Source organism: Lissotriton vulgaris, chromosome 8 (assembly GCF_964263255.1).
Source record: "Lissotriton vulgaris chromosome 8, aLisVul1.2, whole genome shotgun sequence".
Taxonomy (NCBI): domain Eukaryota; kingdom Metazoa; phylum Chordata; class Amphibia; order Caudata; family Salamandridae; genus Lissotriton; species Lissotriton vulgaris.
The window spans coordinates 196,654,338-196,670,802 of record NC_141696.1 but is presented as its reverse complement, the minus strand read 5'-3'; the positions used below and the strand labels follow the sequence as shown (position 1 = coordinate 196,670,802).

Here is a 16,465-nt window from a genome sequence, read left to right as displayed (position 1 = left end):
CTTTGGCGCTTTGCAGCATTAAGGGGGTGTTCCTTACCCTGATGGTGTCCCTCCAGAGCCTCCCTACCATCCCCCAATGGTGAAACAAAGAGAGTAAAGCCAAATGTCAATACCCTGGGAGCACCCCTTTTGTCACTTATCTGTTCGTTGGCAGGGGTCTGGGCTGGCTGGGACTTGTCTATTCTTAGGCGGTGTTCTACTTTTCCTTCCCTTTCGTCCGACAGTCCGCCAGCCCTCCATCCAGTCACTTGCCTCTGCCGGCGAGTCAAAGAAATACCCCTTCCCCTCGTTAATTATCTTGAGCTTTGCTGGGAAGAGCATAATGTATTTCACATTTTGCTCGGGAAGGGCCCTCTTGACTCCGTCGAATGTACACCTCTGGCGCTGAACATGGAGTGTGAAGTCTGGAAAAAAACGGATGATGGCATTCTCTTGATGTAGCTCGCCATGCTGGCGTGCCACCTGCAGAAAGTCATTCCTATCTCTGAAGTTCAATATCCGGGCTATGATCATGCGTGGGGGCGCTCCTGTGTGAGGTCTAGCTCCCAGTGTCCGGTGTGAGTATTCTACAGTTAAGAATGAGGATAGGCATTTAGGTTTCAATTTATTCAAAATCGAGTCCTCCATGAAGAGGTTCATCAATGGCCCTTCCAGTCCCTCTGGCATCCCCACCACCTAATATTGTTCCATCTGGCTCTCCCCTCTATCTCCTGAAGTCAGGCAATTATTTCAGATTGATTTTTAGTGTAGTGATCATAGAGACATGTTATTCTAGCCGTTTGGTTTTAATTAATTAATTAATTAATTGTGGGTTTGTAATGCGCTAGAATCGACTCCCGAAGGAGTATCTCTGCGCAGTAGACCGCTGGGGAACCCGTCCCGGTTTTCCCTGTGAGATGGTCCCTACTGGGTATCACCAAGGTGAAACCAGGCATCCCCGGCGTATGTGGGGGGCCATTGTGGAGTTGCCGAGTGTGATCCCTGGTTAGAGTAGGCACCGAGATGAGAATTATCGAGTCCGCTGACCCTGATCCACAACCCTGCCGAATCGGGAATTGAACCCTGGTCCTGGGCCGTCCTCTGCTCTCGGGTCTGCCGCCTCTAACCAGTGAGCCACACCACTCCACACCACCACTTTGGCCTGTAGACCCCAATACCTGCCTCCGCTGCGGACACCTTCTCAGACATTTTCCGATGGTCAGTTCTGAGCAGGGTTACCTCCTCGGTGACAGAGTCTAGCTTTGGATCTAGGGTCCCGCACAGGTCCCTAATCGCCTTCATGATATCTTTCAAGGAGGAATCCGGGGACTGGTCGTCATGCTCAGATAGTGGTGCGCCTCCCTCTGCTCCTCCTTCGCGGCTCATTGCCAACGTATATTTATCAATGTGGTTGGCCTGCCCTGGCCCCACCACCGTGTTGCGTCCCATGGCTGCAGTCCGCAGTTCTTCACCGGTGAGCTCGAATTCTGAAATCTGTTGTGTTTCAGGCCTGAATATTCAATACTTGCACTAGTGTCCGACGCCTCCATGTCGCAACCCTCTTCCTTGTGGGCACAACTCAAGGCCTCACACACACTGTTGCCTCCAGCCGCGCAAAAGGCGATAGTTTCATTGGCTCAGTCACTCAAGGGGAGAATCTCCTTACATCCACCCAACCAGGGTCACTAAACACCTTGGATTCTCCTGCTGGCTCTTATGTGGAGCCCCCGCCGAGCACCCACCTCAGATCAAATCACACACGTTCCGACCTGTTGGTGTCTAAATGCATCCTGGGTGTCATGCTTCAGCCCAGGCAACTCCGAGGAGGCACTCCACTTATATTTACAGAGGGAGGGGGAGCATGTCTCTAACTTTCAGTCCGCCTCTCGGTCACTTTTACCAGCAGTTCTAGCACTCAAAACTCCCGCTCCGTCTCCCTGCTGTCCCTGCTGTCCACCATTTAGTCTCCTCACCAGCACAGCCTCTGTCCAATGAGTCGGATAGGAAGCACGTTCACTCACGCACAGCCCAGCCAGTTTTCTGTTTTTAAGAGCTCTCCGGTCGGGGCGGCCGATCGCTCTACACAAGCACCAATGGCTTCACTTGCACCCGAGGTGGGTACTCCATGGCTGCCCAAACTGGGGTCCTTAGTAGCTACATGTCGCGCAGCGGCGCTTCCTTGTTTTCCTGGGCCGAGCGACGGGTTTCTCTTCACCCCCGAAGCTACGAGGGCGGCGTCATCTTGCCTCCGCCAGCTGGTCTGACTGCGTGCCACTTATTCAGTCCTGTGTCGTCGTTCATGGGCTGTTACACCATGTGGGGAGGCTACTGCGTTTCCGATCAGCTGGGCATTGCAGGTTGCTCTCCATACTGCGGATTATGACGGATTTTGACGGGCTAGTTCGCTGACAGCTATCGCAGCTTGTTCAAATACCGGCCATCTTCATCGGCTGCTGGCCACGCCCCCCTAGGGCAGTCATGTTCGATAATTGCCAAGAACTATTCTCTCCTTGGTAAGGGGGGTTTCTATTGGCACTCTGAGCTAGCTGGTATACAGGCCAACATACCCGATGGGGTGTCTAGAATCAGTCCGGACACCAATCACTTAGCTCATTTGCAATACTGTGACTATGTCCGTCCTGAGCCCTCTGGAACTGATATCATCAAACTGACAACATAGGAGCTGGCTGACAGAATCCCAACTTTCCCTCTGTCTACAGGTCAGTACATAACAACCTTTTCTTGAATGCCTGACTGACAATGCAATATTTACACTTAAGAATAATTTAGTGGGAAAAAACAAATTGAGAAAGTACATCCTCAAACTCATAAGTTTGTGTGAAATAGGTGTTTTCCCATTCCGCAAACACAAGCATATTTGGTCCTATCAAAGACAAAAGCAAGTGAGTTTCCAGGGTGGTAACAGACAAGAAATTACCTTATATTTAAAATATTTTACCACGGAGAAAAAATTGTTAGTTTTGATATTTAGGCTTGTTTGAGTACCAGGCGTGCACTGGGGTAATTTAGGAATATACAGCCCTTTTAGACTTGCTGGAGAGTGCCAGGGATCCTCTGAGGAGCTGTAGAAATGTCTTCAAATGTAAGAATACAACTGCAAAACCAGACTTTTGGTTTTACAATCAGGCTCAATGTGAAATGGGATTAGTACTACCAACTAGGATCTTTCATTTATTCCTTTTTCTCCACTTTTTGGAGATGTGGTTACTGATCGGAAGGAGCTTGAATTTCACGGAAGGGAACACGAGAACGCAAAAAAGACAAGAAGAAGGGAGGACATTACCCCAAGGTCTTGTGTAATCAAATACATTTTAATTAGACACAGATGGCATGTATTTATCCGGAGAAGAGAGACACCATGCCAAGATTAACACAAGGAGACCGATCACAAGCACACAAGAAGTATGTCAGGTAGACCTGAAACCTTGCCTATTGTGGACCAAGTGCAAATAAACATTCAATCTAAAAAACATAGATGAAGATTAGCTAAGAATTGCTTTTTTTACTTGGCTGGCTATCAGGAGAGTACAGTGACACTATATGAACAACTGATTTCTTAACCCCTCCCATGCTCATGACGAGCTGAGCTTGTCATGAGCCACGGCACTCCGGTGCTCATGACGAGTTCAGCTCGGCATGAGCCGTGGAACTCAGGTGTGGGGAGAATTCCCCTGCTGTGCTGAGCATTCCACGGGAGCCGGTGCACCTGTGACAAGCTCAGCTCGTCATGAGCACAGGAGTGCCGTGGCTCATGACGAGCGGAGCTTGTCATGAGCATGGGGCGCTGTACGCGCCCCCCTCATCCCCAGCACAGCGGGGGAATAACCCCTGCAGCGAAGGGGTTAAACTAAAGTTTGCCTGTCTGTACTAATCACTGAAAAAGGAATTTTAAAAAAAGGTGTTGGATTTTCTCATAAATAGATTGGAGAAAGTCATGTCGAGCATGGCAACTGAGTATCTTCACTGCAATAGAAGAGGCAAAGAATCAATTCAAGAACCTGCCACTGTAGTTCAAAGTACCTGGCAAAAGGTTGGAAATGAGAGTATGGGAATGGATTATCATCTGTCAATATAATGATTGCAATGAGGGAAACTAAAAATGTCACAAAGAACCACCTGATGAAAAGGCGGTAAATTAGCCATCTGAAATGACAGTAGCTCTGCCTCTGCCTGAACTGTATGCGTCCCCACGAGTGCCACCAAACTGTGAACACTGCAGCACAACTAGAGCCCTAAGAAGACTGCATGCCACCTAGACACTGCAGGCCTTATTTACAATGCCTTCCTGCTGCACTACAGTAAAAGAAAAGGGCAGGAATGGGCAATATCTATTAGATACGGTGCATTCCTGTCCTTTTCCCCTGCGCCGGAGTACTATGGACTGCTGTGCGCCAACGCAGGCACCATGGTGCAAGGGTGCCTGCGTTGCGGGAATGATTGTTTTTCTGCTGGTAGGAAAACCTTCCTGCACAAAAACAATTAAAAAAAAGGCTTTTCCCTCTTTCTATAAAGGTATTTCTCCTCGTTGCACCTTCCCTGGGGAGGCATACGTTATTCCTGCTGCCTCAGGACTACTTCCTTGTAAATCTGGTGCAGTGTCAAAAAGCCATGGGTGTTGCTAGGAATGGCCCCAGCAACACCCATTGCACACACCTTTAATGCAGAAAACTGCATTAAAGGGAAAAATATTTACAAGGCCGCATTAAACCATGCCAAGGGGCTTAGTGCTGCCTGGTAAATATGGAGCAGACCCCTGCGCCACCGGAGCGCTGCAAAAAGTGTCACTCCAGTGGCGCAGCCTCATTGTAAATGAGGCCCTGTCTTTATAGCCCTCTTCTCTTCTTTCCCAATCACCGATATCACATGTGTTGGTCCCGTTTGTTAAAATAAACCAAACCGAGACTATTAATGCCCTAAGGCACCAATCTATTTGTTGAGCTCTCAAGATTGGAAACAACGCTACCTAGTCACTTAAAACAGGGCAGTATTGGTTGGAGGGGTTGGATACTTCACACTCACCCTTGGTACATATAAGGTGACACCCACTGACCTCTCCCATTGCCTGTGAGCAACAAGGGCCCCATTCTGCAAGACATGGCACATGCTTGCAAAGGCGCTGCTGGGAAAGCTGTCTGAGCACCAATCTGTGCAGTGTTTTATTTGAACCAGTGGTTTCCAGTGCTCGGCACTGGCTCTTAGGGGCACATGCATCATTGTAGGAATTTGCATTTCCTAAATAGCGAAAATTAAGGAATCGCTATTTAGGAATTGCAAAATCCTATGCATCAAGAAATCCTATTTTTTTTTAGGATTTCTTAAATTTCGGAATTTGCGATTCCTCAATTGCGAATCGCAATTAAGGAATGGTAATACATTAATTCCTATGGGCCTAGAGGCCCATAGGAATCAATGCCGTTTTGCATTTCTTTATTTAGGAAATCGCAATTTGTTGATGCATTGCAAGGGTGCAGAGGGGGGTCCAAAGGATCCCCCCCTGCACCCCTGAAATGTATTTTAAAGTGCATGTTTCACACACACATGTCCTAAGGACATGTGTGTCTGTAACATGACACTTTTCAAAATGCATTTTTGTGCTTTTTGAAACAATTTCGCAAATTAACACGAGGGTCAACCTCGTGTTAATTTGCACTTCCTATTTCAAAATTCGCATTTTTTTTAAAAATGATGCATTGCATTTAAGGAATCGCACAAATGCGATTCCTTAAATGCATTCGCATTTTTAGGAAATGCAAAATAAAACGAATTTTGAAAAAATGTTTCATGCATCCCAAAAACGTACTTAGGAAGTGCAAATGGCCGAATTTACTGATTCGCACCGTTTGCACTTCCTAAATAGGTTGATGCATGTGCCCCTTAATTCTCAACACGGGACTTATGCTGGTCTACCACATGGTGGCGCTGTATATCTAATTTAGAGATGACCCCACCCGCCTTTGTTTATTCATTCAATATACAGTAAAAATGACTAATACCTACCACCTAAGCCATTCTAATAGCATTGGGGCCAGGAATAGTCTGAATTGTCACACTTGTAGGAGTGCAATGGTTAGTAATTTTGTTGGCACTGTCATTAGCAGTGCTGGCAAATTAGGCAATGAATCTGTGGCAGGATCAGCTTAATGAAAGATATACCAACTAGCCTTTGTGGTTCTTACTCAGGGTTTTACTGTGAATCTGAGTTTCACATTAAAAGTTGGTTACTCAAATAGTGGTAAACACTGTGTGCCTTAAGGTGAAAAGGGTCAATTACAGTTGAACTCAAATTGCTGCACCATGTACAATGTAAGTCAGTCGATACTTTTATAGTGTACACCAAGCATTCACTAACCTTTCTGGAGCAGTTTTCGGCTTGCAAATTTCATCCACATCTTCCATCATGTTAATTTCTGTCACTTTAGCTGGAACAATAGTTTGACGGCTCAGAAGACGTCTCCCAAACACATACTCTGCTGTAAAAATAATAAAAATAAAATAAGAAGGCAACCAAAATATGTACCTGGGAATAATGATTGTAAATCACAAATAAGTTGGACAAAAAAGGGAAAAAACCACTCAAGAATTATTTGTCAATATTATGAAATGTTAAAGTACCTTTGACAAAGGAATACTTAGTCTCAGTAAAGACCCCCAGGGCTCTAAATAGGACCTGCCAGGCACTAAATGGGAATATTTCAAAATAATGAGACTTTATTTTCAGCAGCACTAAACAGACATTTCAAACTTTACAGTACATCCAGTCATTTAATTATTAATGCATTAATTTTCACTATTTGAAAACAACGATGCAAATTGCACCAGTTATCTGCTTTGTTGAAGCTGAGTGGCTCTAAAGGGGATATGTTGGACTCTGCACACAACATCAAAACGAACTAAATAAATACATGCATAAATAAAAAAATAAAAAATATGCAAAGTGAATGATGCGAGTGCAACATACTGTGGTTTCGTTATAGCTTTTTGTTACATGGGCCATGGTGTCCTGCACCACTGAGGTCATTTGAGTTTGAGGCACCAGTGTAGGTAACTATCAAGAGGTTAATCTAGAATTCCCAAAGCGCGGAGGAGCAAGCCAACTTGCTGCGCTGCGCGATAGGAAAAGGGCCCGAATGCGCCCTATTTAACATTACATGGCACATTCCCGTCTTCCCCTTCCGCCGGCGCACAATGTGCTGTCTAGCACCAACGCAGGCACCTTTGCACCATGGTTCAAGGAAGCCTGCGTTGTAAGCAGGATTGTTTTGTGCAGGAAGGGACCTTCCTGCACAAAAACAATCCCCTGAGGCATGTTCCTCTTTGGGCTGCAGAAAGAAGCACATAAAAGAAAGAGGAAAAAATAAGTAGAAATAAAGATATTTCTCCTTGTTATGCTTCACCTGGGAAGGAGTAGCATCTTCACGCATTCCCAGATCTACCAGCAATGGTAAACCTGGGAAGGTGCCAACATCCATGGGTGGGTGCGAGTGAACACCAACGATTCACCCATGGAATGCCTCTCTGGGGCAGAGTAAAGCAAATCGTGCTGCGTTGCGTTACTCCAGATTTATCAAGCCACTCAGGGCCTAGCAAGTGGCCTTGCGCGGCTTGATAAATCTAACTTAACAGTTGCATCGCTCTTGCGCCCCGTTGCATGGTTCAAGGGCGACACAACTCTTTGGTAAATCTGCCCAATACTTTGGAGGCTCAAGGCTACAGGAACATAACTATTCATTCTCCAGCACTGCAGGTTCTGTGCAGCCACATACTTTGAAGAGAGGAGTGAAAATGTATATAAATAGCATTTTGAAACCTAGTGGGCCAGTTTAAGTTTCCGCCTTAAAATGTCAATGCAAGCCATTGCATGTAATAAAACTATCGCCCCAGGAAAGGGAATTACCTTTTCTATAGTACAGTTTTGGTTCTCATGTAAGAGGACACATTCTTTTCTCATGGGAGAATGTAACACCTTACAGGGAGAAAGATTTTGTTGATTATGCTACAAGTGTACTCCACACCATTAGCTTTCCTGTGTGATTTTCGTGCAACATCCAGTGCTGTGTTAATAATGATCCACCCCTCTTCATCTCATACCAAGTCTTCACATCAAACGCACGGGCGGCTACAGTAATCTACTTATTTGTATAACACATCCTCACACAGTGAACAACGAATACCCCCTGAAAAAAAATAGGCTCTTTTCATGACACGCAGTTTCTTTGCGGGTAACACACTCAGGATGCCCAACATTGCTCTTTTGGAGGTACTGCTTCATCTCACAAGAATCTATCTCAATACCATTTTTAGTAACCAACTCACCTGGCAACCCTTACTTTACAAGTTGGTTCTCAGGAATTTAGCCACCAGTATAGCCTTATAGTCCGCATTAGCGGGCTATTTCCGGCCATTAAAGGCCTGCTCCAGCGTTAAAGGCCTGCGCCCAAGGCAAGGGCCTTTAACAAGGGATTGGGCCTTTAATGGCTGTATTGTCCAGCTATGGCAGACTATAACGCTATTAGAACATTCTGCCACTAGAGGGCAGAAGGCTTAGATACACTGCAGATTGTAACACCCACTGTGTCATTTATGCCATGAAGTGTCCTTGTGATCTCTTATGTGGGAAAACTAAGAGATCCATCAGTACTAGGATAACAGAACACAAGAGTCGCATTAGAACTAAAGCTTTAAATTCCCCTCTGGCGACACCCATTGGATAGAATCCAAACACAATATTGCCCAATTATGCTTTACCATTTTAGAAGTAGTAACCTCAAAACCTGGAAGAGACCGGACTAAGGGCCAGATGTAGGTAGCCCAATACTGGTCAGTAACGGTCGAAATTACCGAATTTCGGCCGTTACCGACCGGTATTTAGGGTTTGAGATGTAGGGGGCAGGTGTAAGGATTCGGTAATTTACTGAACGATAATTTTAATACCAATTCGGTAAATTACCGAATCCTTAATGTAGGGAGCATTCAAGTGAGGGCATTTTTCATTTAGGGATTCGTTATTTACCACCAACTACAAGTTGGTGGTAAATACCGAATACCTTTCAAAAAGCAATTATTTGCTTTTTTGAAAGTGCCATGTGGCAGACATACATGCCCTTAGGGCATGTATGTGTGCCATATGTACACCCAATGCACCCATGCACTATTCAGGGGTGCAACAGGTTGTCCACGTGACACCCTGCCACCCTTGAAAATGTTCCCCTATTACAGATACGGTATTTACCGAATCGGTAATAGTGAATGGCTTCCCATTAGGCCCATAGGAATGAATGGGTATTACCGAATCGGTAAATACCGATTCTTAATTACCGAATCTTACCGATTCGGTAATATTTACCGAATTTTTATCTACATACCATTTACTGATTCTGAAATACCGAATCGGTAAAATTCTGTATTTTAGAATCGGTAAATGTAGATTACCTACATCTGGCCCTTAGTTTCTATTGCAAGGAGAGATCTATTAGATAAGGTTTCTTGACACTCATAGCCCAAAAGGCATGAATGATAAGTTGGAATTGTCATATTTTCTTTAATCAGAGAATGACTCTGCCTGTACATATATTACCATCTTTGTATATAATTTTAAGTTTCATGCTGGTGTATGTAGTACTTCGCTGCATCTTGACCTGTCTTTTTTCCTACTTAAATTATTGCAACATACATCTGAATTGATTACTCTGGTGTGTAGTGGATAGCACAATTAATTTTAGTTGCTTCATGGTTAGCAATCCAATATGATTTTACTTACCATTACCAATTGTGTATTTTGTCGAGATGAGATTCATTATTCTTTTGTCTGTTTTATGCACAACAACCCAACATGTTTTGTTACATCCGTGATAATCATATTTGCGGTTATTATCACTCAAGTTGCGACTTGCTAATTGCAGACTATATTATTTACGTTTGGATTATACCTAGCATGATTCAATTTTCTTTGAGTACAACCATTTTATATTTGTTCTACATTATTCTTCATTTCTCTTTTTCTTCTTAATTCTTTTTTGTTTTGAGATCAATTGTTTCTCATTCACCATCATATTTCACACAAGTGATAGCAAATAGTCAGTTATTTTTTCACTGTTGGTTAATTAGTCAGTTTTCTGCTTTCTTTTCGCCTTCAAATGCATTCTGTTTCCGGGCTTGCTTTGCTGCAGCCAGAGGACTCTCAAGTAAGATTGCATGATCACACTCACGTTTATATTGTATTTTACAAACTTTTGTACCCAGGTTGATGTTTTCCCCTTTCTTTTCCTAAATCTGCTGGCAGTGAACTTTCATTACGCGTTTATCAGACTTGCGTATTTTTTCGTTAAGACTTACCACTTTGGCATGTAAGGTGTCATATGCGTTAGGCCGGGCTATATTTTACTCTAAGACCAGTATCTTCTTTTTCAGGCACAGATTTTGAGTTATTTTTCCTGTTGGTAGTTGTGACTGGCTACCATTCAGGTAGTTTGGCACTATCATAGGTTTGGCACTCGGATTTCATCATGTTGGTGGGGACTTATTCGCTCTAATTTCTTGGGCCAGGACATTCGTTTTTATGGGATCTATTCTTTTACGTCAGCTTCTCTTCTCCACCTTATTTCCTTTACATGTCTCTCCAATAGTAGCTGTAGGACGCATGATTTTTCGCATTTGGCAACCGCGTTTGCAAAGAGGTTATATTTCTTTTTCTCTTTGTTTCCTTTCCATTCTCTCATCATGGTTGATAATATTTTATCAGCCGCATATCCCGCTTGGTATGAGGTTGTCTAAGTACACTGTATTAGCACTTTTTGTTGTACTAAATAGGTTAATTCACATTTTATATGCTTTCTGTTTAGAAATATCCCTGACGAAGGGCATCTTTTGTAGCCCAAAATGCATTGGGAAACTCTTTTACAGCTAGCATCTGAAGATTGTCAAGACGAGCTGATGCACTGAAATTCTTCGTTAATGATTACATCGTTGTCATTAACCTCTTAAGCGCTGCCGACGGCCAACGGTCGTCACGAGCGCTACCTCCCCAGTGCTGCACACGACCATTGGATGTCCATTCAGCACTAGTTCCAATGGACAGCGCAGCACTGGGGAGGGATATTTGCGCCGCAGCTAAGGTGTTAAAGCAATTGGATGGAAAACGACATCTACGCATATACGCACATATTATTATTCATCATTGTTTACCTTATGTATACGGATGCTCAACTTAAGATTTGATTAAGATACAAACTTTTGACATTAGTGTATGGCTATACGTTGAAGTACTGTTTTTCCCATGTTTGGGAACTTTATGAAGAGGCACAACCTCCAGTCATTTTTATCTAATAATGCAATTAATGTATTCATTGCAGTATATCAAGAGACTTTGTAGTCTATTTGTTTCTAGATAACATGAATATATATAATCCAGTGCTCACGGGTAAGTGACAACAGGTGCAATAGTGGGTAAAAAGGGTAATAAAAAACATGCACTCTTAGAAAAGCATAAAATTGAACTCCTTTACATAAATTTGTATAATGAAAGCAGTAGTTGATTATATTTATGAGGTCGGCGGGGTTTCGATCTCAAACAATTGAGATCATCTTCAGGACAGTTGTGTGAGCACCTGATATCATAGAGAACCAATGCACCGAGCAAGCCTATGCCTTGTAATCTCTTGAGTTGAAAGTGGATGAATCCGGAGTATTTGTAATTGATTGCTTTTAAGGGGATCCAAACAGGGGGGAGCGTTGCGATTAGTCGTCCTCCCATCTTGTAACTAATTCAAGAACCGTGGTGCCAATCGTCACCGACAAGGTGCAACTAACTTAATTCCCAAAGTTATTCAGCTGCAATTGGTGCGGAGTTCAGTCGGGCACGAGTTCCTGCCGGTGCGAGTCTCCTTAGTTAGAGTGAGACATGCTATCTAACATTAGCACCTACTAAATGTAATACGGTAGCCCAGTGTTAGTCATCGGTATAGATAGACCTTACAACACGGATACATGACTTTAGGAGTTTTTTACTGCCAGGACATGTAAAATAGTACATATGTCCTAATTTTTAAATACAATGCACCCTGTGCTAAGCGCCTTTAGGGCCTAACTTAAAGCTGAGATGTAACTATTAAATAGAAAGTTTAGGCTTGGCAAAAGGTTGATAATGCCAGGTCGAAAGCAGTTTAAAACTTCACTTCAGGCTGCAATGACAGGCCAGATACATGTTTTTTAAAGGGTAGCTTAGTTGGTGGCACAAATGTTGGGACTACCCTCTCATAGCATTTCATTTACAGGCTCAGGGTACATGTAGGGCCATTTACTAGCGACTTAAAAGTATATTAAATGTGCCAGTAAGGTCTAGGATATGCTAACCATGTTTGAAGGAGATAGCACAAGTACTTTAGCACTGCTTAGCAGTGATAAAGTGCAGAGTCCTAATGACCACAAAAATGGGTTCAGCAAAAGTAAGCAAACATCTGGGAATGAACCTGCAAAAAGAGCCAGGTCCAAAATTAAGCCTTCTATACCTTTGGGTGTGTTCAGCAGTGGTTTACCACATGCAATAAAGAACAGATTTTCTTTGCTATTGCTTTCCTGATTTGGCTTTATGGCCCTCGGGTTGCCTTAAGGATTATTTTCCTTTCTATTATTCTCTAGTAGTTTTTTTGTTAATTGTCTTAGACCCTGTCCTCATAATGACTCTGGTCAAGTTAACCTTGGAGGCTGAAATGTCGGCTTTCTAAGTTTTTTTTAACAATTTTGACTGTTATTACTATCAATGAGATGTACTATATGTAATTTTGTCTCTTGGCTTCTATGAACCACTGGACTATTATTTGCACATTCAGCCTATTGCTTTGGAAACATTTTTTTCACATATATGTACTTTATCAGTTTGCATTTTATTTGTATGCTATTACACTGCGACGTTAGGATTCCCTTAATTTTTTTAAAACACATGCTACAGTTTTTCCTAAATATGTAGCAATATTGCAGCAAAAATATCCATTTGTGGTTTTTTTTTCCTTATTGTTCTTGGTGGCTTACTTTTCTTATTTCTAGATGTATTTATGTCTGCCCTAACAGTCTTTGGCACAAAAAGACATTTTAAGGATTTAGGGCCCGAGTACGAGTTCGGCGGTTCCACAAACCATACTGCTGCGGCGGCCGTACGAAGAAGACCGCCGGGGCAGTGGTCTTCCACCCACCGTATTACAATGTTCCTGATGGCCCCGCGGCATTCTTTCTGACAGCAGTGTATATTTTTTCATATATGTCGATGCTGGTGTGTATATTTTGACTGCAGTGTACACTTATCACATGGATATTTTGTCCATCAATTGTTCTTTTTGCATTTGTCTCCCCGGTAAAGGTAGTCCACTGTACTTCTTTCTTAAAATGAGACAAAGTCTAGGGAACAATAGACAAGATCAACTGTTCCCTTCAGAAAAATATTTGTGTGTGTGATGTTGAAAAGCAGAGCAAATGCTACAACATATACATTTAACCAACCCATAAATACATACATAAATCCACTGTCTCAGCCACCTGATTTAAAACCCCTCAAAGTAGTCTTCAACAGAATATTTTTCATACCCTAACAAACAACAAGGTGATGGATGGAATACTTGAATTAACCCCTTCCCTGCACGGGTAATTCCCCCACAGGTGCAGGGGGGTTGGCGCGGTGCCACAGTGCTCGTGACAAGACCAGCTCGTCATGAGTCACAGTGGAGATGCGCTCATGATGGGCTGGTCTCGTCACGACCCCGCCCACTGACGGGGAATTAATCGCGTGTAGGCGGAGCGGAGCTGTTATGACGAGACCAGCTTGTCATGAGCAGAGCTCCATTGTGACTCATGACGAGCTGGTCTCGTCATAAGCACCGATGAGGTTAATATCCAAGGTGAAGGTGAACGATCTCTCTGCCACATTCCAGTACATTGTTTTTTCACCCATCATGAACGCTAGACAGAGGCCCACCATACGCAAATCAGAAGTGACTGTGCTCTTCAAGGAACAGCCATCACAAACTGCCAAGCAAGGCCTAATTTATAAGGGAACCCAAGCAACCTCAGATTGGTTTCATCCTATTTGGCACTCCTTGGTATGACACAGTGAGCTCAGAAGCCATGTCTGGCCGTACCCGCCGAACAGTTAATGGAAACATATTGAGCTGTGCTCCTTCTGTCCCCCGAGCTGGAAAATGACCTAGAGCAATGCACAATGTGCAGAACTCACTCAAAGGTAAAGTGCCTTGTGGAGGAAGAAAATTCCCACACTATTACCAAGTAAACAAACACCCACCCACATGATTGGTAAACATCAGTGCTTAGAGGTCCTTGTGCTTGCTTTCAAATAAACACAACATTTCCATAGACACGTTCCAGCAATGTAAAATAAACTTCATTCACTGAGATAACTGCACAGGCAAATTACCCAAGGCACCCTGCAGACCATAAGGTTTTTTTGCTACCTCAGCTGCTTCTTCATACAGAAGAACAGTTTGCTGTTAATGTGGCCTAACGTCTAGGGCGGTCGACCTCAGAGCTGGGCAAATCACATAATCTCCCAGTGCCTAACAAAAATGAATGTGTCCTTGTATAGCACAACTGATGCTCATGTAAAACGCTCTGATACAGCCGGGTCAAGTTCGTGCTATATAAAACTACACACAAAAAAAATCCCAAAAGCTAACAGTATGCATAGCAATACCTTAGAAGGCTTCTCCCCTAGCAAACACAAGGAGATGAGGGAGGGAGTGCTGAAACTTTTCAGACACTCACCCCCAGTCACAAATCTGGGATGAATCCATCATTATTCTTTAGCTCACTTTGCCACCACAGTTCAGACCCAGCTATACGCAAATCAGTCTTGACCCTGTGCCATGGGACCAGTCCAGCCCGATATGCCAAGCCATGTCTTCCCTGGACCGGAAACAAGCATCCTAGGACCGGTTTGGGGCTAACAGCCCTCATCAGCCAGGCTAGCTTGAATCCTAGCACAAGGGAGAGCAACGTTGGAGACAGATCAGACAGCAATAAAACGTAGTAGCACGGTTCTTTCTTGGTAACTTTAGGGAACAAACAGGACAGGATGACACTGGCTTGCAATAATCTAGAAGCAACCACTTCACAATAGACATCTCATGTCCTAAGTATAAAACCTTCCCTCAGCAGAACTTTGCTCTGAAGAAGAGAGCAGCAGAAAGGTGTGTCAAATGCCTGCCATTAACATTTTGTCTACTACAATCAAATTTTGATCAGGTGCAACAAAGCACCATCCTTGCACACCTTGGGGTGGAATAGGACTGCTATAAAGAAGGATTTGTTTACTGGGAATTACAAAGGCAGGGAAGTGAGATAATGAAAAGTTGCTTGAAAGAGAAATTCATGGAAAGGGTATGAAGAAGGGAGCTAGGAGAAGGAAGGAAGAAAGGAATAATTGACATGAGGAATGAATGAAGGAGGGGAGGATGAATGGAGGGAAGGAAATAAAAGTGGAAGCCTTTATATGCACCGGAAACACACCATCGCCATGATGTTTTACACCCCAAAAAGAGTAAGGAGTGATAACAACAGATTTTTATAGTTTTTGAAAACATTAGAAAAGAATTTTTTTTTTAAAACTGGATCACAACAAATAGAAATGTAAAACAGGAAAGCTTAAATACAATCAGTTGTATCCTTGAGCATTCAGATAAATAATGTTCCCTTATAAGGTCTCTTCCTCAGCTGATCTGCAAAAAACAATGACTTCTAATTTATACTGCTACAAATTGGCAAAGACAATAGGTTTTGCGCCTTTGGGACATATTGGCTTTGCCAATGCCTTTTGGTGATGCAGTACAGTGTCAGCGAAAAAGCAAAGTACTTTTTAGGTCGAGGGACCTATAAGCTGCGCAAAGCGCAGCTTCCGGTCCGGAGATCTTATGTTTTGGAGTAGAGCAGTTTAAACCTGCCTCTCTGCTCCGTTCGCTTTCATTGGCTGGCTTCCTAAACAGAGGCCAGCCATTGGAAGAGAAGGGAGTCACTCCAAACAAGCCCCGTCTCTTTCAGATTCGGGGCCGTAAGTTTTGCTGTTCTTTAGCTTGTGACGTCGTCCGTCACTCAGGACAGCAAAACACCCCCCCGAATCCGAAAAATTTCGGAAGCTTGAGGCCGCCATTTTGCTGCTGGTAAGGTTGAGGTAAGCTGCTCTCGCTTTCCTCGTTCCCGCCGTCTTTTTTACCGCCCCCACCCGCTGTCCGTGTCTTGGTTCCCGTTGTATCCCGCCCCCCTCCCGCTGTCCGTGTCTTTGTATCACCAGCAGGCAGTTAGCACACTGACAGTCCCGCCAGTGACAGAAGCGATTATGCCCCTTCAGGCAGGACACCACCTCCGTCAGCTCCCTCTGCTACCCACAGCCCTTGTCGGTGCCCGTCGGGGTGCCCTGTGCCGGGGGGCGAAACCCGGGCAGCACCTCCTCCTCTTCGTCGTCTTCCTCCTC

The 16,465-nt window shown here is 43.9% G+C and overlaps 1 protein-coding gene across 1 annotated transcript in view; it reads right to left on the bottom strand.

Moving 5' to 3' along the window:
- Window positions 1–16,465, bottom strand: part of CCDC81 (coiled-coil domain containing 81) — a 296,640-nt gene that overhangs the window by 121,436 nt on the left and 158,739 nt on the right. The window contains exon 7 of the mRNA XM_086933975.1: window positions 6,350–6,470. Within this exon, the coding sequence (XP_086790101.1) occupies window positions 6,350–6,470 (121 nt within the window). The remainder of the gene's footprint in view (window positions 1–6,349; window positions 6,471–16,465) is intronic.